The 22,517-nt window shown below is 42.5% G+C and overlaps 1 protein-coding gene across 1 annotated transcript in view; it reads right to left on the bottom strand.

Moving 5' to 3' along the window:
* Positions 1 to 22,517, bottom strand: part of syne2a (spectrin repeat containing, nuclear envelope 2a) — a 216,192-nt gene that overhangs the window by 102,472 nt on the left and 91,203 nt on the right. The window contains exons 57-65 of the mRNA XM_082961486.1: positions 22,101 to 22,241; positions 21,657 to 21,839; positions 20,712 to 20,849; positions 19,699 to 19,884; positions 17,245 to 17,367; positions 16,956 to 17,138; positions 10,019 to 10,153; positions 8,085 to 8,186; positions 1,519 to 1,632 (exon numbers count right to left, since the gene is read on the bottom strand). Coding sequence (XP_082817612.1) covers positions 1,519 to 1,632; positions 8,085 to 8,186; positions 10,019 to 10,153; positions 16,956 to 17,138; positions 17,245 to 17,367; positions 19,699 to 19,884; positions 20,712 to 20,849; positions 21,657 to 21,839; positions 22,101 to 22,241 — 1,305 coding nt within the window. The remainder of the gene's footprint in view (positions 1 to 1,518; positions 1,633 to 8,084; positions 8,187 to 10,018; positions 10,154 to 16,955; positions 17,139 to 17,244; positions 17,368 to 19,698; positions 19,885 to 20,711; positions 20,850 to 21,656; positions 21,840 to 22,100; positions 22,242 to 22,517) is intronic.

Here is a 22,517-nt window from a genome sequence, read left to right as displayed (position 1 = left end):
CTACAGAGGGTAGTGCGTACGGCCCCGTACATCACTGGAGCCAAGCTTCCTGCCATCCAGGACCTCTATACCAGGCGGTGTCAGAGGGAGGCCCTAAAAATTGCCAAAGACTCCAGCCACCCTAGTCATAGACTTCTCTCTGCTACTACACGGCAAGCGGTACCAGAGCACCAAGTCTAGGTCCAAAAGGCTTCTTAACAGCTTCTACCCCCAAGCCATAAGACTCCTGAACAGCTAATCAAATGACTACCCAGACTATTTGCATTTTTACTTTTGTTTATTTTAGTAAATACTTTCTTAACACTTATTTTTCTTATAACTGCATTGTTGGATAAGGGCTTTTAAGTAAGCATTTTACTGTAAGGTCTACATCTGTTGTATTCGGTGCATGTGACAAATACAATTTTATTTGATGAACAAAGGCAATAAAGTCATTGGCAGATAATTTACAACTTCTTTATAGGCATGTTTATGAATAGCTTACTATGTCTAATAAAGTATTCTGAACACAAATATAAATACAACAATTTCAAATATTTTACCGAGTTACAGTTAATATAAGGAAATCAGTCAATCTATGGATTTCACATGACCTCGGCAGGAGCGCAGCCTTGGAGGGCAAATTCTCTGAAACGAATTTGGAGGTGGCTTATGGTGGATAAATGAACATTACATTCGCTGGCAACAGCTCTGGTGGACATTCCTGCAGTCAGCAGGCCAATTGCATGTCAGCATGCCTGAAAACTTGAGACATCTGGGGCATTGTGTTGTGTGACACAGTGCCTCAGAGTGGCCTTTTATTGTCCCCAGCACAACTAGCACCTGTGTAATGATCATGCTGTTTAATCAGCTTCTTGATATGCCACACCTGTCAAGTGGATGAATTATTTTGGCAACGGAGAAATGCTCACTAACAGGGAAGTAAACAGATTTGTCCAGAAATATGTTTTTGTGCTTATGGAATATTTCTAGGATCTTTTATTTCAGCTCATGGAACATGGGACCAACACTTTACATGTTGCGTTTATATTTTTGTTCAGTATAATTATGATTTACATTCATGTGCAGTAAATCATTAAAACATGCCTTATCAATTATATATTATTGGCTTTCAAATGAAAGTTATTATAAAGTGTTACCCTCTGAACTCCACAGAGAGAGAGAGAGAGAGAGAGAGAGAGAGAGACAGAGACAGAGAGACAGAGAGAGAGAGAGAGAGAGAGAGAGAGAGAGAGAGAGACAGAGAGAGACAGAGAGAGACAGAGAGAGACAGAGAGAGAGAGAGAGAGAGAGAGAGAGACAGAGAGAGAGAGAGAGAGAGAGAGAGAGAGACAGAGAGACAGAGAGACAGAGAGAGAGAGACAGAGAGACAGAGAGACAGAGAGAGAGAGAGACAGAGAGACAGAGAGAGAGAGAGACAGAGAGACAGAGAGAGACAGAGACACTGTTAAACCTTTAGTGACTGTTAATAAGGAAAAACTACCACGTGTAGAGGACTTACTATAAATGTCTGCTTACCTTAGTGACAGCAGCGGTGTGGGCTTCAGACATAGCGTCACTAACCTGGAGCCATTGGGTGGTTGTAGCCACTGATTCTGACAGCTCCTGGTGGCTAAGAGTCTCGTCTGGGTCCTAACACACACAGTACATGTACACACACACACACACACACACACACACACACACACACACACACACACACACACACACACACACACACACACACACACACACACACACACACACACACACACACACACACACACACACACACACGGGTATGGGTGTGTGTTATGGGTGTGTGTGGCAGACAGGGCTCTTGAATGGCAGCTGCCTCTGACAGTGTCCAAGGGATGTCGAGGTAGGACTATAATCAGTAAAAGTACAGCATGTTAAACTTAAACCCTGTTATAAGGCCCACATTTTTTAATATATATTTTTTTATTTCACCTTTATTTAACCAGGTAAACTAGGTGAAAACAAGTTCTCATTTACAACTGTAACCTGGCCAAGATAAAGTAAAGCAGTGTGACACAAACAACAACACAGAGTTACACATGGAATAAACAAACCTACAGTCAATAACACAATAGAAAAGTCTATATACAGTGTGTGCAAATGAAGTAAGATTAGGGAGGTAAGGCAATAAATAGGCTGTAGTGGCGAAATAATGACATTTTCGCAAATAAACCCTGGAGTGATAGATGTGCAGAAGATGAATGTGCAAGTAGAGATACTGTGGTGCAAAGCAGCAAAAAAAAATGTATAAAACCACAATATGGGGATGAGGTACAGTGAGGGAAAAAAGTATTTGATCCCCTGCTGATTTTGTACGTTTGCCCAATGACAAAGAAATGATCAGTCTATAAACAAAAAAATCCTGAAAAACTCATGTAAAAATTGTATAAATTGATTTGCATTTTAATGAGGGAAATAAGTATTTGACCCCCTCTCAATCAGAAAGATTTCTGGCTCCCAGGTGTCTTTTATACAGGTAACGAGCTGAGATTAGGAGCACACTCTTAAAGGGAGTGCTCCTAATCTCAGTTTGTTACCTGTATAAAAGACACCTGTCCACAGAAGCAATCAATCAATCAATCAGATTCCAAACTCTCCACAATGGCCAAGACCAAAGAGCTCTCCAAGGATGTCAGGGACAAGATTGTAGACCTTCACAAGGCTGGAATGGGCTACAACACCATCGCCAAGCAGCTTGGTGAGAAGGTGACAACAGTTGGTGCGATTATTCGCAAATGGAAGAAACACAAAAGAACTGTCAATCTCCCTCGGCCTGGGGCTCCATGCAAGATCTCACCTCGTGGAGTTGCAATGACCATGAAAACGGTGAGGAATCAGCCCAGAACTACACGGGAGGATCTTGTCAATGATCTCAAGGCAGCTGGGACCATAGTCACCAAGAAAACAATTGGTAACACACTACGCCGTGAAGGACTGAAATCCTGCAGCACCCGCAAGGCCCCCCTGCTCAAGAAAGCACATATACATGCCCGTCTGAAGTTTGCCAATGAACATCTGAATGATTCAGAGGACAACTGAGTGAAAGTGTTGTGGTCAGATGAGACCAAAATGGAGCTCTTTGGCATCAACTCAACTTGCTGTGTTTGGAGGAGGAGGAATGCTGCCTATGACCCCAAGAACACCATCCCCACCGTCAAACATGGAGGTGGAAACATTATGCTTTCGGGGAGTTTTTCTGCAAAGGGGACAGGACAACTTCACCGCATCAAAGGGATGATGGACAGGGCCATGTACCGTCAAATCTTGGGTGAGAACCTCCTTCCCTCAACCAGGGCATTGAAAATGGGTCGTGGATGGGTATTCCAGCATGACAATGACCCAAAACACATGGCCAAGGCAACAAAGGAGTGGCTCAAGAAGAAGCACATTAAGGTCCTGGAGTGGCCTAGCCAGTCTCCAGACCTTAATCCCATAGAAAATCTGTGGCGGGAGCTGAAGGTTCAAGTTGCCAAACGTCATCCTCGAAACCTTAATGACTTGGAGAAGATCTGCAAAGAGGAGTGGGACAAAATCCCTCCTGAGATGTGTGCAAACCTGGTGGCCAACTACAAGAAACTTCTGACCTCTGTGATTGCCAACAAGGGTTTTGCCACCAAGTACTAAGTCATGTTTTGCAGAGGGGTCAAATACTTATTTCCCTCATTAAAATGCAAATCATTTTATAACATTTTTGACATGTGTTTTTCAGGATTTTTTTGTGGTTATTCTGTCTCTCACTGTTCAAATAAACCTACCATTAAAATTATAGACTGATCATTTCTTTGTCAGTGGGTAAACGTACAAAATCAGCAGAGGATCAAATACTTTTTTCCCTCACTGTAGTTGGATCGGCTATCTACAGATGGGCTATGTACAGGTGCAATGATCTGTAAGCTGCTCGGATAGCTGATGCTTAAAGTTAGTGAGGGAGATATGTGTCTCCAGCTTCAGTGATTTTTGCAATTCGTTCCAGTCATTGGCAGCAGACAACTGGAAGTAGGAATTGGCTTTGGGGGTGACCAGTGAGATATACCTGCTGGAGCGCATGTTACGGTTGGGTGCTGCTATGGTGCAAGTGAGCTGAGATAAGGCGGGGCTTTACTTAGCAAGGACTTATAGTCGACCTGGTGCCAGTGGGTTTGGCGATGAATATGAAGCGAGGGCCAGCCAACGAGAGCATACAGGTTGCAGTGGTGGGTAGTATATGGGGCTTTGGTGACGAAACGGATGGCACTGTGATAGACTGCCTCCAGTTCGCTGAGTAGAGTGTTGGAGGCTATTTTGTAAATGACATCGCCGAAGTCAATGATCGGCAGGATAGTCAGTTTTACGAGGGTATGTTTGGCAGAATGTGTGAAGAATGCTTTGTTGAGAAATAGGAAGCCGATTCTAGATTTAATTTTGGATTGGAGATGCTTAATATGAGTCTGGAAGGAGAGTTTACAGTCTAACCAGACACCTAGGTATTTGTAGTTGTCCACATATTCTAAGTCAGAACCGTCCAGAGTAGTGATGCTAGGCGGGCAAGCAGATGCGGGCAGCGATCGTTTGAAGAGCATGCATTTAGTTTTACTTGCATTTAAGAGCAGTTGGAGGCCACGGAAGGAGAGTTGTATGGCATTGAAGCTCGTCTGGAGGTTAGTTAACACAGTCTCCAAAGAAGGGCCAGAAGTATACAGAATGGTGTCGTCTGCGTAGAGGTGGATCAGAGAATCACCAGCAGCAAGAGCGACATCATTGATGTATACAGAGAAAAGAGTCGGCCCGAGAATTGAACCCTGTGGCACCTCCATAGAGACTGCCAGAGGTCCGGACAACAGGCCCTCCGATTTGACACACTGAACTCTATCTGAGAAGTACTTAGTGAACCATGCGAGGCAGTCATTTGAGAAACCAAGGCTGTTGAGTCTGCCGATAAGAATGCAGTGATTGACAGATTCGAAAGCCTTGGCCAAGTCGATGAATACGGCTGCACAGTACTGTCTTTTGTTGATGGCGATTATGATATTGTTTAGGACCTTGAGTGTGGCTGAGGTGCACCCATGACCAGCTCGGAAACCAGATTGCATTGCGGAGAAGGTACGGTGGGATTCGAAATGGTCGGTGATCTGTTTGTTAAAACCTGTTGTGGCTAGGGGGCAGTATTTGTACGGTCGGATAAAAAACGTACCCGATTAAAACTGGTTACTACTCTTGCCCAGAAACGGGAATATGCATATACTTAGTAGATTTGGATAGAAAACACTCTAAAGTTTCTAAAACTGTTTGAATGGTGTCTGTGAGTATAACAGAACTCATATGGCAGGCCAAAACCTGAGAAGATTCCATACAGGAAGAACCCTGTCTGACAATTTGTTCTCCTTCTGTGGCATCTCTATCGAAAATACAGCATCTCTGCTGTAACGTGACATTTTCTAAGGCTTCCATTGGCTCACAGAAGGCACCAGAAAGTGGAATGACGTCTCTCCAGTCTCTGGTCGAAAAACAGCAGGAGATTTTGTGAGTGGTCAGGCTGAGAACAGTGACACTGGAGATGCGCGTTCATGTGAATTCTCCATGTTTTTCTTTCTCTCTTTGAATGAATACAACGTCGCCAGGTTGGAATATTATCGCTATTTTACGAGAAAAATCGCATAAAAATTGATTTTAAACAGCGTTTGACATGTTTCGAAGTACGGTAATGGAATATTTTGACATTTTTTGTCACGAAATGTGCTCGCACGTCACCCTTCGGATACTGACCTGAACGCACGAACAAAACGGAGCTATTTGAATATAACTATGGATTATTTGGAACCAAAACAACATTTGTTGTTGAAGTAGAAGTCCTGGGAGTGCATTCTGATGAAGAACAGCAAAGGTAATCCAATTTTTCTTATAGTAAATCTGAGTTTGGTGAGAGCCAAACTTGGTGGGTGTCAAATTAGCTAGCCGTGATGGCCGGGCTATCTACTCAGAATATTGCAAAATGTGCTTTCGCCGAAAAGCTATTTTAAAATCTGACACCGCGATTGCATAAAGGAGTTCTGTATCTATAATTCTTAAAATAATTGTTATATATTTTGTGAACGTTAATCGTGAGTAATTTAGTAAATTCACCGGAAGTTTGCGGTGGGTATGCTAGTTCTGAACATCACATGCTCATGTAAAAAGCTGGTTTTCGATATAAATATGAACTTGATTGAACAAAACATGCATGTATTGTATAACATAATGTCCTAGGAGTGTCATCTGATGAAGATCATCAAAGGTTAGTGCTGCATTTAGCTGTGGTTTTGATTTTTGTGACATATATGCTTGCTTTGAAAATGGCTGTGTGATTATTTTTGGCAGGGTACTCTCCTGACATAATGTAATGTTTTGCTTTCGCTGTAAAGCCTTTTTGAAATCAGACAATGTGGTTAGATTAACGAGAGTCTTGTCTTTAAAATGGTGTAAAATAGTCATATGTTTGAGAAATTGAAGTTATAGCATTTATGAGGTATTTGTATTTCGCGCCACGCGATTCCACTGGCTGTTGACTAGAAGGCTAGCTTTTTCAAACAGAAATTTGCATCCTGTAGCACAAACTCCAAAATGTACTGGGACACTGTGAAGTCCATTGAGAATAAGAGCACCTCCTCCCAGCTGCCCACTGCACTGAGGCTAGGAAACACTGTCACCACCAATAAATCTACAATTATCGAGAATTTCAATAAGCATTTTTCTACGGCTGGCCTTGCTTTCCACCTGGCTACCCCTATCCCGTTCAACAACTCTGCACCCCCCACAGCAACTTGCCCAAGCCTCCCCCATTTCTCCTTCACCCAAATTCAGATAGCTGATGTTCTGAAAGAGCTGCAAAATCTGGATCCCTACAAATCAGCTGGGCTAGACAATCTGGACCCTCTCTTTCTAAAATTATCCACCGCAATTTTTGCAACCCCTATTACTAGCCTGTTCAACCTCTCTTTCGTATCGTCTGAAATCCCCAAAGATTGGAAAGCTGCCGCGGTCATCCCCCTCTTCAAAGGGGGATACTCTAGACCCAAACTGTTACAGAACTATTTCTATCCTACCCTGCCTTTCTAAGGTCTTTGAAAGCCAAGTTAACCTCCCCGGGGGAGGTGGGACGCTTGCCCAGGGACTTCACAGTGTCCCAGTACATTTTGGAGTTTGTGCTACAGGATGCAAAATTCTGTTTGAAAAGGCTAGCCTTTGCTTTCCTAACTGCCTGTGTATATTGGTTCCTAACTTCCCTGAAATGTTGCATATCGTGGGAGCTATTCGATGCTAATGCAGTATGCCACAGGATGTTTTTGTGCTGGTCAAGGGCAGCCAGGTCTGGAGTGAAGCAATATCTGTTCCTGGTTCTACATTTTTTGAATGGGGCATGCTTATTTAAGATGGTGAGGAAAGCACTTTTAAAGAATAACCAGGCATTGTCTACTGATGGAATGAGGTCAATATTTTTCCAGGGTACCTGGGCCAGGTCGATTAGAAAGGCCTGCTCTCTGAAGTGTTTTAAACTACCATTACAATGACATCAGTGGAAAACATTCAATAACTTCAAAAAACATTCAATACTGCAAAGTAAGACGATCATGAAACGAAACTATGACACAGTTAAAGAGGAAAGGGAAAGGGAAAATGCAGTTGCATGCCCACATGGAATAGCATTCAAAGAAAAGAGGGAAGTGTGGGTGACGACTGTAGGAGACTCTTGACGTAACTTCAAAGGACGTGTGTTGCTATGACACCGTACAATAGTGACATGATGAAATGACTAAGTCAGAAGTTGTATGAAGTAGTGTACTTCCTGTTTTCTGGAGGCATAGAACAATCCCACTCTATGTGCAACAACCACATTACAACCACTAACTTTAAATGTTAGCCCTTAGCCCTAACCCCACTCTTTATTGTAATATTTTGATCAAGTCCCAGAATGGAGCTGGCAAATAAATGAGGAGTCAATTCAATTCGAGCAGAGGTGGGATTAAAATAATAATTTGTGGATGTAGCCAACGAACTAGAATTGGCCAAAGATATACCTTGTGTTTTAGGTTTTTGTTTTATTTTATCTTTACCTCAGGAAAACTGCATGTGAGTGTGTCAGAGGATGATGAGTGATGATCTTCGTCCTCGTATTCCTCCTCTTCCTCAGAGAGGCATGCTTCTGAGGCATCCTCCTTCACAACAGGGTTAGGAAAGGGTTAACATTGGCTGTTAGTTACATGTTAGAGAAGTGGTCATCAAGTCAGGTCCTTTGTTCCAGCTCAGCAATGAAACACCACATTCTTCATAGTTAGTTGATTAGCTCATTTAGGTATGTTGAAATGCTGGACTGGATCAAAAGACTGCACACCCTGTAGCTCTCCAAGACCATGAGAACCACTGTGTTAAAACCTCTTACAGCTACTTAAGGATAGGGGGCAGTGTTGAACAATTTCGGAAAAAATATGTGCCCATATTAAACTGCCTCCTACTCAAACTCAGAAGCTAGGATATACTTATTATTAGTAGATTTGGATAGAAAACACTCTGAAGTTTCTAAAACCGTTTGAATGGTGTCTGTGAGTATAACAGAACTCATATGGCAAGCAAAAACCTGAGAGAAATCCTACCAGGAAGTGGAAATCTGGATGCATGGGCTCTCCTCAAGTCGTTTCCTATTGAATACACAGTGACGTAATCCTACGGCTTCCACTAGATGTCAACAGTCTTTACAAAGTTGTTTGAGTCGTCTACGATGAACAGAGACCGAATGAGAAGGCTGGGAACTTGGTCACCCAGGGAATGACATCACTTCATTGGGGCGCGTTCATGAGGGCGGATCCTCCGTTCCAAAACCTTTTTCAAGACACAGGAACCGTCCGGTTGAAATATTACTGAATCTTCACGTTCTAAAGGCCCTAAAGATTGATGTTTTACAACGTTTGACATGTTTGAACGAACGTAAATACAACTTTGTTTTACTTTTCGTGGTGACATCGTCCGCGCCCTTCCTACATTTGGAATAGCTCACTGAACGCGCGAACAACAAGGAGTTATTTGGACATAAATTATGGACTTTATCGAACAAAACAACATTTGTTGTGGACCTGGCATTCCTGGAAGTGCCTTCTGATGAAGACCATCAAAGGTAAGGGAATATTTCTAATGCAATTTATGATTTTAGGTGACTCCAAGATGGCGGCTATCTGTATAGCCTAGTGTATTTTTCTGAGCTCAGTACTCAGATTATTGCAAAGAGTGCTTTCCTCGTGAAGCTTTTTCGAAATCTTTCATAGCGTTTGCATAAAGGAGATGTTCGTCTATAATTCTTTGAATGACAGTTTAATTTTGTATCAACGTTTATGACAAGTATTTTTGTAAATTGTGGCGCTGATTCACCGGCAGTATTTGAGGGAAAATATTTTCTGAACGTCACGCGCCGATGTAAAATGCTGTTTTTATATATATATATATATATATATATATATATATATATATATATGAACTTTATCGAAAAAAATGCATGTATTGTGTAACATGATGTCCTAGGAGTGTCATCTGATGAAGATCGTCAGAGGTTAGTGCTGCATTTAGCTGTGTTTTGGGTATTTGTGATGCATGTTAGTTGCTTGGAAAATGGCTGTGTGGTTATTTTTGTCGATGTACTCTCCTAACATAATCTAATGTTTTGCTTTCGCTGTAAAGCCTTTTTGAAATCGGACAACGTGGTTCGATTCAGGAGAAGTGTATCTATAAAATGGTGTAAAATAGTCCTATGTTTGAGAAATAGAAATGATTAGATTTGGTTTTGAATATGGCGCTCTGATTTTTCACTGGCTGTTGATCCCGCTAATGGGATTGGAGCAGTAAGAGGTGTGCCTGCAAATTGCCTGCAAATTGTTATTCAAACTCATGTCACTTCTAATGTCAGGGTGCGTCTGAAATGGCATAGTATTCCCTACATAGTGCACTAGGGTAACATTGTGTACGTAAAATTAATATTTTGGTTGACCATGCAAGCTTGTACCTGATGTCCGGTGATCCGCGGTGGACCCGTATTCCGTTGATGTGTGCATAAGATAAGGCCACTGGGTTCTGTTGTCACACACACATTGCATGATGGGATGACCCCCTCAGCCTCCCTTACTTCACGCATGTTGCCCTGTGGATACAGAGGAGGACATTAGAGAGGTTAAAGGTCGAAATCATGCGTTTCATCAAATTAGATGATATTTTGATGAAACCAAATCAAAGTAGGATGACCAAAGTATGAAAAATGACTGTTGCTGGTACATCGATAAAGTTCGATCATAAAATCAAATCAAATGGCATTTGTCACATGCGCTGAATACAACAGATGTAGACTTTACTGTGAAACGCTTACTTACAAGCCCTTTTCCAACAATGCCGAGTTCAAAAGTAAGAACATTCGCAAATAAAAATAGAAAACAGTAACAGTAACAGTACTGAGTCAATGTGAAGGGGTACGAGGTAGTTGAGGTAATAAGTAGGTAGGGGTAAAAGTGACTAGGCTATCAGGATAGATAATAAACAGAATGGCACCAGCACATGTGGAGAGTGTTGTATGGCGTAAATATGCATGTGTGTTTTGTAAGCGTATATGGTGTGTGTGTGTGTTGGAGTGTAAGTAGTTATGAGTGTGTGAGTATAGTCCAGTGAGTGTGCATAGAGTCAGTGTAAGAGAGTCAGTGCAAAACAGGTTCAATTTAATAGTCCGAGTAGTCATTTGATTAACTGTTCAGCAGTCGTATAGCTTGGGGGAAGAAGACTTAGCATTCCGGTAACTCTTGCCGTGCAATAGCAGGGTGAACAGTCTATGGCTTGGGTGGCTGGGGTCTTCGACAATTTTCCCAGCCTTCCGCTGACACTGCCTGATATAGAGGTCCTGGATGTCAGGGAGCTCGGCCTCAGTGATGTACCGCACCACCCTCTGTAGTGCCTTGCGATGGAATGCGCTGCAGTTTCAAAACCAAGCTTTGATGCAGCCAGCATCACAGATTTGTTGTTACCTACCCTCACCACCAGAGGGTGGCCAGTCAGAAAGTCCAGGATCCAGTTGCAGAGGGAAGTGTTCAGTCCCAGGGTCCCGAGCTTGGTGATGAGCTTGGAGGGGACTATGGTGTTGAATGCTGAGCTGCAGTCAATGAGCAGCATTCTCACATACAGTAGGCATTCCTCTTGTCCAGGTAGGAGAGAGAAGTTTGGAGTGCAATAGGGATTGCGTCATCTGTGGATGTGTTGGGGCAGTATGAGAATGGTTGTGGGTCCAGGGTGTCTGTGATGGTGTTTTTTTATAAATATATATTTTTTTATTAACCCCTCCACCACACCCCCCTCTTCTGAGGACAATTATCTTACTTTTTTACAGCTTTTTTGCTACATGGTACTTTTATATAAAGCAGTAACATAACAATAGTACATGACCAAATATACACTCTTTAATCCCAACCCTCAGCCACTCTCAGCCCATCCCACCTATCACCATAGACCACACTTGTTTGGTTTCCATGTGCCATATATTGATGGTGCTGTTGATGTGTGCCATGAACAGCCTTTCAAAACATTTAATGTTTACAGATGTGAGTGCTACGGGACGATAGTCGTTTAGCCAAGTTACCTTTAAGTTCTTAGAAACAGGGACAATGGTGGTCTGCTTGAATCACGTTGGGATTACAGACTGGGACATAGAGATGTTAAAAATGTCCGTGAAGACTAGGGTTGCACATTTTGGGGAATATTCAGAGGTGGAAACTTTCCGTGGGAACTAACGGGAATATATGGGAATAAACGGAAATATATGCAAATTAATATTAATACTATTTAAATGTAGATGTTTTTTTGCATTGGATATATTTACCATATCATATGGAGACAAAAACATAAACCTTTACCTTATCATAAATACACATAATTGCAAATGACTAAATCCTTCCAATAGAAATAATTAGTTACAAATTGAACTTAAATTAAATGAGTTGAATCTTCACATGGGATGATTTCACTGAACAACAAAAGAAAGGGAATATTGAATGATCCCCAATGATCCATCGCATCTCCCAAAAACGTTTTCAACATACATCTGTAAAATGATAGTCTAGAAACTAAAGCTTTGGTTCTCTTCCTCTCAGGCTTCCACATCTTCTCCCTGGACCTCGTCAATGTCCACCTCTTGAACATCAGACTGAGACCTCATCTTCACTGTCACTTTCCAACCTTGTTGAGGATGGCTCGTTGTCAGGCTCAAAATGCCTCAAATTTTCCCAGATTGCCACCAATTTCTCAACCCCTGTATTGGTCAGCTTGTTGCGTGCTTTGGTGTGTGTGTTCCCAAACAATGACCAGTTGTGCTCTGAGGTGGCTGATGTTGGTGGGATTTGGAGAATGATGTAGGCAACAGGGGAAAGAGCCTCACACCCACAAAGTCCCTTCCACCAGGTGGCTGATGAGATATGTTGGCACGACTGCCATATTGCATCTCCATCCCAAAGCCCTTGCTTGGAAGTGTACTTTGCCTGACTGCCAAGAACCTTGCCCTCATCCAGGACAAGGTGGCGAGACACTGTAGTGATGACACCACAGGCCTTGTTGATCTCTGCACCAGACAGGATGATCTTGCCAGCATACCTGGGGTCCACCATGTACACTGTGGTGTGTCTGGGCTTCAGGCAGAAGTCTTCACACTTTTTAATGTATTTTAGAACTGCAGTTTCCTCTGCTTGGAGCACCAGTGAAGTGGGCAGGGCAGTACGGATTTCTTCTCTTACATCTGCAAGCAGAGTCTGAACATCAGACAGGATGGCATTGTCTCCCTCAATCCGTGAAATGGCTACTGCTATAGGTTTCAGCAGTTTCAGGCTGCTTACCACTCTCTCCCAAAATACATCATCCAGGAGGATCCTGTTGATGGGGCTGTCCATATTGGCAGACTGTGATGTGGACATTTCTTGGAGAGACTCCTTCCCCTCCAGGAGACTGTCAAACATAATGACAACACCACCCCAATGGGTGTTGCTGGGCAGCTTCAATGTGGTTCTCTTATTCTTCTCACTTTGCTTGGTGAGGTAGATTTCTGATATAACTTAATGACATACCTAACATACCTTGGCTCTCTTGTAGAGTGTATCCATTGTTTTCAGTGCCATGATGTCCTTGAGGAGCAGATTCAATGCATTAGCAACACAGGCAATGGATGTGATGTGAGGTTAGGACTCCTCCACTTTAGACCAAGCGGCTTTCATGTTCGCAGCATTGTCTGTCACCAGTGCAAATACCTTCTGTGGTCCAAGGTCATTGACGACTGCCTTCAGCTCATCTGCAATGTAGAGCCCGGTGTGCCTGTTGTCCCTTGTGTCTGTGCTCTTGTAGAATACTGGTTGAGGGTGGAGAATATGTATTTAATTATTCCTTGCCCACGAACATTCGACCACCCATCAGAGACGATTGCAATACAGTCTGCTTTCTCTATGATTTGCTTGACCTTCACTTGAACTCTGTTGAACTCTGCATCCAGCAAATTAGTAGATAAAGCATGTCTGGTTGGATGGGTGTATGCTGGGCGAAGAACATTCAGAAATCTCTTCCAATACACATTGCCTGTGAGCATCAATGGTGAAGCAGTTGCATACACAGCTCGAGCAAGACATTCATCAGCATTTCTCTGACTACGGCCCCCACATTGAGTAAAAAAATATATAATTCCAGGAGGACCATGAGCTGTTGCTATCGATAAGGTGTCTGATTCATCATTTTCACCTCGAATAGAAGTAGAGGGACTTTTTGTAGGTTGCTTGTTGTGAGCGCTGAGGGAACTTTATGCACTTGGCCAGATGATTCTGCATCTTTGTTGCATTCTTCACATATGATTTAGCACAGTATTTGCAAATGTACACAGCTTTTCCTTCTACATTAGCTGCAGTGAAATGTCTCCACACATCAGATAGTGCCTGTGGCATTTTCCTGTAAAGATTAGAAAAAAAATGAGCAAAAAAACCCAAATACAATTCCATGTACAAATAAATAGTTAAGCAGTTAGATTAAACAACTCCTTTGTAAGATAAATGTTTTAAAATGAAACAAGCAAGCAAGCTAAAACCCAATTGGTTGCAAAAACTAACTAGCAGAAATTGTTAACAAGTTAGAAATTATTTAAACACACTTTGCTGTAGGCTACTATTTACTAGTTAACAAAAAATAATGTATGTCATATAAAATATATAGTCCTTGGCTCAGACAGTGAAGTAGTGTGGGCTCAATAGCATCTCATTCTTGAGAATCAGCTGTAGATATTATGGAAAAGTGCACTGCACATGTGATGGAAGAATGCACTGTGCATGCAGAGGGTTGCAATGCAATTGGGGATAGTTTAACCAAGATATGCCACAAGACCTAGAATTGCCTTATGTGTATCCCACAAAAAAGGTTCACTGTTATAAGCTAACTTTTTTTATGAATTTAAGCAAATTTAACTTCCCATGGAAAATGTACAGAAAATGTACTGGAAAGTTTCCGACCCTTTGCAACCCTAGTGAAGACACTTGCCAGCTGGTCTGCGCATACTCTGAGAACGCCTGGCTCAGTGCCTGGCTCAGTGCCTGGCTCAGTGCCTGGCTCAGTGCCTGGCTCAGTGCCTGGCTCATGCCTGGCTCAGTGTTCGAATCTAACATAGTCTGAGAGGTTGTCTGGGAGGTTTACATCACTGGGCAACTCAGGGCTGGGTTTCCCTTTGTAATCCGTAATAGTCTGCTAACTCTGCCACATCCGACAGGTGTTGGAGCGGATGTAGTCGGATTCTATCTTAGTCCTATATTGACCTTTTCCATGTTTGATGGCTCGTCTGAGGTCGTAGCGGTCTTTCTTGTAAGGATTCATGTCTGTGTCCCGTTCCTTGAAATTGGTAGCACTAGCCTTTAGCCCGGCACGGATACTGCCTGTAATCCATGGCTTTTTGTTAGGGTACATATGTTGGGTCACTGTGGGGAAGAAGTCATCGATGGTAAGCTCCTTAATGCTATTGGATGAATCCCTGAACATATTCCAGTCTGTGCTATCGAAGCAGTCTTGTCGCTTAGCGTCCGCTTTGTCGGACCACTTCGGTACTGAGCGCATCACTGGTACTTGCTGTTTGAGTTTTTGCTTGTAAACAGGAAGCAGGAGGATATAGTCATGGTCTGATTTGCTGAAGGGATGGCGAAGGAGGGCCTTGTATGCGTTTCTGTGGATAGAGTAAGTGGTCCAGAGTGTTAGCGCCTCTTGTGTTGGTAAAAGGAGACGTGTTGGTAAAAGTGGGGTTAAAAGCATTTCAGTTTTCCTACGTTAAATTCTCTGCCCACTATAAACACTGCTTCTGGGTGTGCATTTTCTTGTTTGTTTATGGCCCTGTGCAGCTCGTTGAGTGTCTGCTTAGTGCCATTCTCGTTTTGTGGTGGGATGTAGACAGCAGTGATGATTATAGATGAAAACACTTGGTAGATAAAAAGGTCTGCAATTTACCATGAGGTATTCTAGTTCAGGTGAGCAAAAGGTTGAGAATTCCTTCACACTTGAAGCAGCACACCAGTTGTTGTTTACAGAGGCACATCGCTCCCTCGTTGGTTTTGTCTAAGTCTGCTGTCCGGTTGCGACGAAGCATGGAGAAACGTTCAAGTTTCATTACCATATCGCCCAGTTGGTAGGAAACTCTCGAACAGAGCTCATCCATCTTGTTCTCCAGTGACTGGACATTTGCCAATAAAATGGAGGGGAGTGCCAAACAATTTTCTCTGCGTCTGTCTATACTCTTAGAAATAAAGATGCTATCTTGAACCTAAAAGGGTTCTTTGGCTGTCCCCATAGGAGAACCCTTTGAAGAACCCTTTTGAGTTCCATGTAAAGCCTTTTACACAGAGGGTTCTACGTGGAACCCAAAAGAGTTCTACCTTGACCCAAAAAGGGTTCTACCTGGAACTAAATAGGGTTCTCCTATTGGGACAGCCGAAAAAACCCTTTTGGAAACCTTTTTTCGAAGAATGTAACAAGGAGTTCAGTCCTCCTCCAGCGACTTTTCTTGTGGCTTGTTGGATAGCTTGAACAATGGAGTAGGGTCCGGTGTTGACAAGGGAACAGCAGAGTCGCAGTTGAAGTAGGACGCGAAATCAAGGTCGAAGTCAAAGTTAGTAGCTGTCGATACATAGTTCAAAAGTACTTGGCGGTCATAGGTGACAAGGATGTGAGCTTTGTGACTGGCGTCGTCTGTCTCAAAAACACAAATTCATTAAGCCAGATTGTTTTTTCTTATTGGGGATCGATCACATTTAGCTAATTTTAAAGCATCAATTAGGGTTGGGCGATGTTAACCGTTGTCCTATTGTGATTATGTATGCATAAAACATTGTGATATACCAGGGGTGGGCAACTCCAGTCCTCGAGGGCCTGATCCCTAGCAAACACAGCTGATTAATCAAATTGCATTCTAAACTGAAGATCATGATTAGGTTATTATTGGAATCAGGTGTGTTAGCTGTGGCTGGGGCAAAACTGTGACACCAATCAGGCCCTCGAGGACTAGAATTACCCACCCCTGAGATATACGATGCTATCTCCCCCTATTGGCCAACCAAAATCATGACAAAAGATAATGTTTAGAAAGCTTGGGCAGAGGCTAAGTGCAGGGAAATATTTTCTAATTTTCCGTTATGGTGGAGGAGCTACAGCATGGAGCACTTGTGTGTGAAACTTCATTGAACCAAAATGAATGTTACTCATTTTCAATTTTTTATCACTAAACTTTACTTAACCCTTCTTGAATGGAGAGGGGCCTGGCTTTGGGGACAATATTGGCAACATTGGGGGCACATTTGTTACATTGCCGCAACATTATTGTAACGTTGTGTGGACATTGGAGACACGGTCTAGTAACGTTGTGGAATGTGGAGATGTTGTGGGGACGTTGTGGGAACGTTTCCTACCTCCAACGCTCTACTCTGCTCCTGTGTCAGCTGTTCCAACTCTTGGAGGGGCTGTAGGAGTAGCACAGCTCTGGGGAAGACACTCAGTGTCTCTTCTGCGCCCTGAGGTAGTCCCAGTTCAGTCTTACAGCCATCGATCTCCCCCACTGTCCTCCGCATAGACTGGATGTTGGCCAGGATTACCTAGACAGAACAAATACAAATACATTTCTAAATCATATAATGACAAACATACATGAATGGATATGTACACATCCTCTTATACACACTTAACACACTCTTGTCCCACCTGCCGGTTGTGGAGGTGTTCTTCAAGTGAGATGTCCAATGTATCAGCGGAGGATAAAATAGCTCTGATCTTGGTCACATTTTTCTCCATCGTCTTCACCTCTGCTTCAATGGCATCCACTTCCTGAAAATGCCAACAATACTGTGAATGTTCCAGAGAAAAGCAAAAGCTTGAAAGCAAAAACCAAACTCAAAAATGAAAAGCACCACAAGTCAGTTTCATAAATGGAATAGAAATGATAGAATACTGCTTTATCGTCCATTGTCTTCTGCCGTAGTATGAAAGCGTCTTGTAATAACGTAGGATCACTATGGGATGATACTAAGACATTATAAGGGTAACGTAACGTACTCCAGGCCACTCTTGGACGTCTAAAATGAGATAGAAATTATGTCGAAATTGTAATGGGCCAATACCTTTTGAAATAGCTGCCCTTTTTCGGGTCCTGCAAATTGCTTTTGACCAACTAAAACATCTGTGCGGTCCTCTGGTGAATTCTGATATCCCGATATGGCCCTCGAGACGATATTATTGCCCACCCCTACCATAACAGGTGTCAGACATTTTCACTTTACGTAGTAACTTCTATTAAAGGGATAGAACAGCACAGTGGTGTTAAACCTTTTTGGCTACTGTAACCCCAATCACTTTGCTCTGCTCAAAGTTCCCCCTCGTGCAACCAACCATACAGTGCATTCAGAAAGTATTCAGACCCCTTGAGTTTTTCCAAATCTTGTTACGTTACAGCCTTATTCTAAAATGGATAACTGTTTTTTTCATCAATCTACACACAATACTCCATAAGATTTTAGAAATGTTTGCAAATGTATTAAAATGTTTAGGTACCCTTGCCCAGATCTGTGCCACGACACAATCCTGTCTCGGAGCTCTACGGACAATTCCTTCGAATTCATGGCTTGGTTTTTGTTCTGACGTGCACTGTCAACTGTGGGACCTTATATAGACAGGTGTGTGCCTTTCCAAATCATGTACAATACATTTAATTTACCATAGGTGGACTCTAATCAAGTTGTAGAAACATCTCAAGGATGATCAATGGAAACAGGACGCACCTGAGCTTAATTTTGAGACTCGTAGAAAAGGGTCTGAATGCTACGTAAATAAGGTATTTCTGTTTATTTTTAATAAAGTTGCAAAGATTTCTAAAAACCTGTTTTTACTTTGTCATGATGGGGTTTTGTGTGTAGATTGATGAGGAAATGTTTTTATTTAATCTATTTTAGAATAGGGCTGTGACTTAACAAAATGTGGAAAAAGGGAATGGGTCTGACTACTTTCCGAATGCAATTTAGGACTATGTTCTTATAAATCTTCCCAAAGCATTTGTATACTATACCACTGTTTTGAATTTAATGGAATTGAATTTACTTTTAAAGGGTTAGTCCACCATTATTTCTTCCTTTAAAGTCTTTTTAGATAGGCCAGGGGTGACTGCAAATTACACTCAGTACATTGCAGTTACTCCTGGCCTAAACTACTTCTAAGGTAAGAAGAACATTAAAAAAGTATGAAATTAGGGTAAATTGTTGCTTTAAAACAAAAAGAAGACAAAAGAGAAAGAGGATGAAAAAATGTATCCTAAATTATTCAAGACAAACCAAAGGAAAAGACATGCCATGAAGAGAGAGGCGGTCCCAAAAATGATCTTATTTCCTTTATTTTCATACTTTACTAAATATTTTCTGTACTATTTATTCATTTCTTTTGGCTTTTTTAGTTTGTACCACATTTTGTGCTGCTGCCATGTTGTGTTGCTACCATGCTGTGTTTCATGTGTTGCTGCCATGCTATGTTGTTGTCTTCGGTCTCTCTTCACGTGGTATATCTGCTGTCGTGGTGTGTGTTTTGTCCCAGCATTTTATTTAAATTTTAATCCCAGCCTCCCTCCCGGCAGGAGGCCTTTTACCTTTTGGTAGGCCGTCATTGTAAATAAGAATTTGTTCTTACCTGACTTGCCTAATTAAATAAAGGTTATAAATAAAGGTTAAATAAAATAAATACAAAATGATCAATAGAAATGCATTTATTAGCATCAAAAGTTTGTGTGTGAGTTGTTTTTCTGGGTCAGACCAAGACCAAGTGTGTTCGATCAAATTTAAGCCTAGACACGCAGTGGAATGTTCCATTGAAACTCACTAGCATTAGCCACAGCAGATCTTATTAAATGTCATGCGGGGAGGAGACACAATGCATTCTGAGGGAGGGTGAAACTCCTCTATTGAGGCTGTTGATAGACAACCTTACTCTCTTTCCACAAACACCCAGCTTGAAGCATCACGCTCACAGTTACACTCACTCAATCAGACTCCCTTGCCCCAATCCTAACCTTAACCATTAGCAGGGGAGTCTGATCCTAGATCTGTACCTAGGGGAAACTTGACCCTGGAGCTACTAGTACAACCTATTGAGAACCACTGTAATGGAGGGTCTTACCGGAGTGACGTGCAGCAGCTGGTCCAATGGCCCCATGATGCTATGCTGCATGGCGGTGACTTGGTGTTCGGTCTGGACTAGCTTATCCTCCATAGCAGTGGTGTGACACACAGCAGAGATCTCCCCCAACACAGGCCCGAAGCCCACCAGAGTGGCCCGGATACGCTCCGAGTCATCCAGCACCATCTGTGATGTGGGGTTACAGAACATGGACATATGAGTGCACACCCGCATGCACACATACACGCACATACAAACACATTCACAGAAACACAGGCTTACATACCTACATGAACACACACACACTATCTACAAGCCATAAAACTGCTGAACACTTAAACTGGACTTAGCACACATGCACTCACTCATGCACACACACACACACACACACACACACACACACACACACACACACACACACACACACACACACACACACACACACACACACACACACACACACACACACACACACACACACACACACACACACACACACACACACACACACACACATCTCAATTGCTGCTACCAGACTCTTATTATGATTGCAAAATACTGCACAATTTAAACACTTGCCCCCCAATCCCCCTTCCCAAAAATACGTGTAAATACTAAACTATAAATTGTGCCTTCCTGTATAATACTTACACCTAAAAAATGTATTCTATTCTTCTGAGCCAGTTCGTATTCTTATCTTTTATTATTTCTTATCGTTGTTGCATTGTCAAGAAGGAACTAGCAAGTAAGCATTTAGTTGGACAGTGTACACCATGTGTATCCCGTACATATGACTAAAAAACACAATACTTGAAACACACACTCGAACATGCACAGCTCCACTACACAGTGCATTGGGAAAGTATTCAGACCCCTTGATTTTTTCCCACATTTCGTTTTACGAATGCACTGTATATCAATTCAGAACTACCAGCAGTGTTCTACAATCTGGGGGATTGCGTGTATGTATATGTGAGTTGGCGTCTGTGTGTGTGTGCGTGCAGTGGACTGGCCTGCAGTGTGTTGGTCTGGCTCTGGAGGCTCCTGGCTGTGGTGTAGGTGCTGGGAGCGTCTAGCCAGGACTGGGATTCGTCAAGCCAGCAGCCAGCACTATGGATTATATCATTATACTCCTGGAGGCAGGCAGGGATCTGACAGGGGGGACAGTGAAATTCCACAAATTAACTTTTAACAAGGTACACCTGTTAATTGAAATGCATTCCAGATGACTACCTCATGAAGCTGGTTGAGAGAATGCCAAGAGTGTGCATAGCTGTCATCAAGGCAAATTGTGGCTACTTTGAAGAATATCAAATATAATTTTTTTAACTCTTTTTTGGTTACTACATTATTCCATATGTGTTATTTCATAGTGTTGATGTCTTCACTACTTTGTACAATGTAGAAAATAGTAAAAATAAAGAAAAACCCTGGAATGAGTCGGTGTGTCCAAACTTTTGACTGGAACTTATTTTTTTATATAATTTTCATTCATGGACATAAAAGACTAAAATCACCAGGAAATTACCTCAGTGATTTTAATTTAGAAAATCTGTTCCCAAGGGTTCGCTCGAATGAATAGAGAGGCAAATGTAATCGTATCCCAATGTAATCAAGGTTAGAAATGATCCTGTTTTTGTGAAATACTATATATCTGTTTGGGATTCTTGTGGTCAATTTGTGGTGTACAAATTATTTATAACTATGTTCTGGCCCATGACCATCCATCCGCTCAAGGAAAAATCGTCCCACAGCAATATGTAATTATGGAACCCCTGGCATTGGGCATAGGAACTGAAATAAATGGAGGAAGAAAAAAAACTGTAAACTGAAATTGTGTTGTTTTGGAAGAACCAGTTGAGGAATGCTGTAATTATAAGATACAACCACATGGTGAATATGGTGAAAGGCCTACCAAGCCAATCAGAGGGTAAGGTTGAGCTACTCCTCTCACTCACCTTGCTGAGGAAGGCAGTGCGCTGCTCAGCCTTCTGGGCCGTATCCTGGTAGAGTTGAAGTGGCTGGGTGATCTGGTCCATGAGGAGTTGGGCCTGCTCCGGCTCCTCCTCAGCTGCTTCCTGCACCTCGCCCTCCAGGAGGGCCAGCCGGCCGTGCCACTGGTCCAGCTGGTCCCATACGAACTGGACAAAATTATTATGTTGTCATGATATCAATCAATTATCAACCAAGCCCATGTACTTATAAGTCCTTTTTTGTTTACATCAACAGTTGTCACAAAATGCTTTTCAATGACTCGGCCTAGAGCCAGGTTAGGAACAATCTTGCACGATTGATTGGGGTCAGGGAAGGACACACACACACTAGGTTGATTGTTTCAGGGGAAGAACACACATATGCATACAAACACGGAGACACACACACACATAAACACAATCACACACCTTTAGCACATGTTCAGCCTCGGACACAGAGGAGCTCCTCCGCTGCAGCAATGTCTGGACCTCTTCTAGCCCAACACGGATCTCCCCCATTCTGCTACTCAGCCTATTGAGTGGGCTGCTCTTCTCCAGGGCTTGGCCAACCTGATAAATACACACAAGCACATGTGCGCACACAAACACACAAATGACCCTTAAAGTCCCAACTAGCCAGGTTTTTACTCAGAAACCAGAGTTAGGATTGTGTTGGGCTCAATCCCATATCCATGAAACTTGTCCGATGTTTTTTATGTGGACTTTTCGATTCATTCGCTGAGTTTCAATTCCCTTCCACAATCCACAACTGACTAAACTGAGATGAAATTGACCCCAAAACTGCTCTACCAACCATCCCACCAAGGTTGAAGTTGCCCCTAGATG

This window comes from Salmo salar, chromosome 15 (assembly GCF_965601325.2).
Source record: "Salmo salar chromosome 15, fSalSal1, whole genome shotgun sequence".
Classification (NCBI taxonomy): Eukaryota; Metazoa; Chordata; class Actinopteri; order Salmoniformes; family Salmonidae; genus Salmo; species Salmo salar.
This window is presented reverse-complemented; position numbering and strand designations above follow the sequence as displayed.